This window comes from Bison bison, unplaced genomic scaffold, assembly GCF_000754665.1.
Source record: "Bison bison bison isolate TAMUID 2011002044 unplaced genomic scaffold, Bison_UMD1.0 scf7180017461157, whole genome shotgun sequence".
NCBI classification, from domain to species: Eukaryota; Metazoa; Chordata; class Mammalia; order Artiodactyla; family Bovidae; genus Bison; species Bison bison.
Window position 1 is genome coordinate 31746 of NW_011372390.1, and position 1986 is coordinate 33731.

The 1986-nt window shown below is 34.6% G+C and overlaps 1 protein-coding gene across 1 annotated transcript in view; it reads left to right on the forward strand.

The window, feature by feature from the left end:
* Window positions 1–1986, forward strand: part of ZDHHC15 (zinc finger, DHHC-type containing 15) — a 34922-nt gene that overhangs the window by 31298 nt on the left and 1638 nt on the right. Inside the window, exon 4 of the mRNA XM_010852281.1 lies at window positions 1161–1230. Within this exon, the coding sequence (XP_010850583.1) occupies window positions 1161–1230 (70 nt within the window). The remainder of the gene's footprint in view (window positions 1–1160; window positions 1231–1986) is intronic.

Consider the following 1986-nt stretch of genomic DNA (forward strand, 5'->3'; position numbering starts at 1 on the left):
CCTAGGTCTGGCTTGGCAAGCATCATGCCACTGACATGCTTCAGCTCTTTTAGTAACTAAAAGTGATTTGCAGTTCAATTATTGAATATTTCAATGAGACCCATTAAGCTGTGTGATAAACTCTGAGGTTAAATTTAAGCAAATTCTCTACATTTAATCACATCATCGGCACAAGCAGGACAATGCTGGCATAGCATGAAAGGTGTGTTTCTTTGTGAAGAGTCTTCCTTTTACTGCATGATATATTAACATGCATGTCCCTTGTAGAATGAACACAGAAACTCTGCTGAACTAATAGTTCATTATGTTGAATCAGTTATGTGTGCTTAAGGTACACTTTAGATGGAATTTTTATATTAGCTCAAATTATTCATAATTTTGTTAAACTTAATAATCACATTAAATAGGCATACTCTATCAATGAACACAGAGAAAATTAGAAGGAAAGGAAACTGTCTTTTATCTAAGGAAATAAAGAAAAGAAGGAAGAAGGTAGAGAGGGAAGGAGAAATATTATTTATATCATATTTACAAAGTGAAGAGAATCCTGAACTAAAGAGTCATGAAAACTCTACAAGTCACAGCCCTGCCACTGTCACTTGCTTACTATGTGACTTTGTTTAAGTCACTTGATATGGCTCAGGTCTTTATTTTCTTTATCTGCAGAATGGTCAATTGAACTAATTGTTCTAGAATGTCTCTTCTATTATTCAAATTCTTATTCTAAGAACCACCCTCTTTACCATACCTTAGGAGTTTTATCCTCCTGATACAGCCCAACCTCTGGAGACAGGAGATAGATGATGAATTCTGTTTTCAGATAGGAAATTTGGAGTAAACAGAGGGTAAATGATTTCCCCAAAATAACTCAAGTAATTGACGGTATAGTTTGTTTCATAATACAGAATTTTATGATCAAATATCCAGATATGAAAACTTTTCCCCTTACACTCATCCTCCAAAAGGTGCTTTTAAGATTTATCCAACAGGGAAAAAATACATACCACAATTGTCTTATGTGATCTTTTGCTTGTTTATTTGAACTGAGGTGAGTTTGGGTATCTGTAATCAGTGTATAACAAGTCATCTAGATAGGCTAGTAAGATATTTGGTGTCTTACTGATCCCTAAACAATGCTAACTACCTTATTTTTCCTGTAGCTGTAAGATTCTGTGACCGGTGCCATTTGATAAAGCCAGATCGCTGCCACCACTGTTCTGTCTGTGCCATGTAAGTGACAGCAATAATTCCCCTGGGCTGAGCTTGGCCACTGATGATTGCCTTGACAATCAAGTGACTTATCCTAATATGTTGATCCCAAAGAGCATTTCCTTTCAATCATGTTGAGTACATGCCAAATACCCTAATAGAGATGATGATGGTTCAAACTATTCTAAAGATAAGAGAAATCAAACCACATTTTTAAAAATAAACATTTTATTTGAGAACAGTTTTAGCTTTATAGAATTATTGTAAACATAGTTTTCATATGTCCTGCACCATTTCCCCTATTATTATCTTGTGTTAATATGGTGCATTTGTGAAAATTAATGAACCAACATTAATTTTTTTAAAATTTTTAACCAAAGTCCATACACTATTTAGATTTCCTCAGTTTTTCTCTAACACCCGTCTTCTGTTCCAGGTTACCATTTAGTTGTCATGTCTTCATAGGCTTCTCTTAGCTGTGACAGTTTCTCAGACTTTACTTATTTTTGATAACCTTGACAGTTTTTAGAATTGTCAGATATTTTGTAGAATACTCTCAGGATTTGTCTGATATTTTTCTCATGATTAGATTTGGGTAATGTCTTTTGGGAGAGGAAGACTAGAGAGGTTAAGAGTCATATTCATTGAGTCATATCAAGGGTAAGTACTATAGACATAACTTATCACTGCAGTGCTAATCATCTGACTGAGGAGTGTTTGTGGATTTCTTCACTGTAAAGCTACTCTTCCTCCACCCTATCTTCCATAATGTACTCT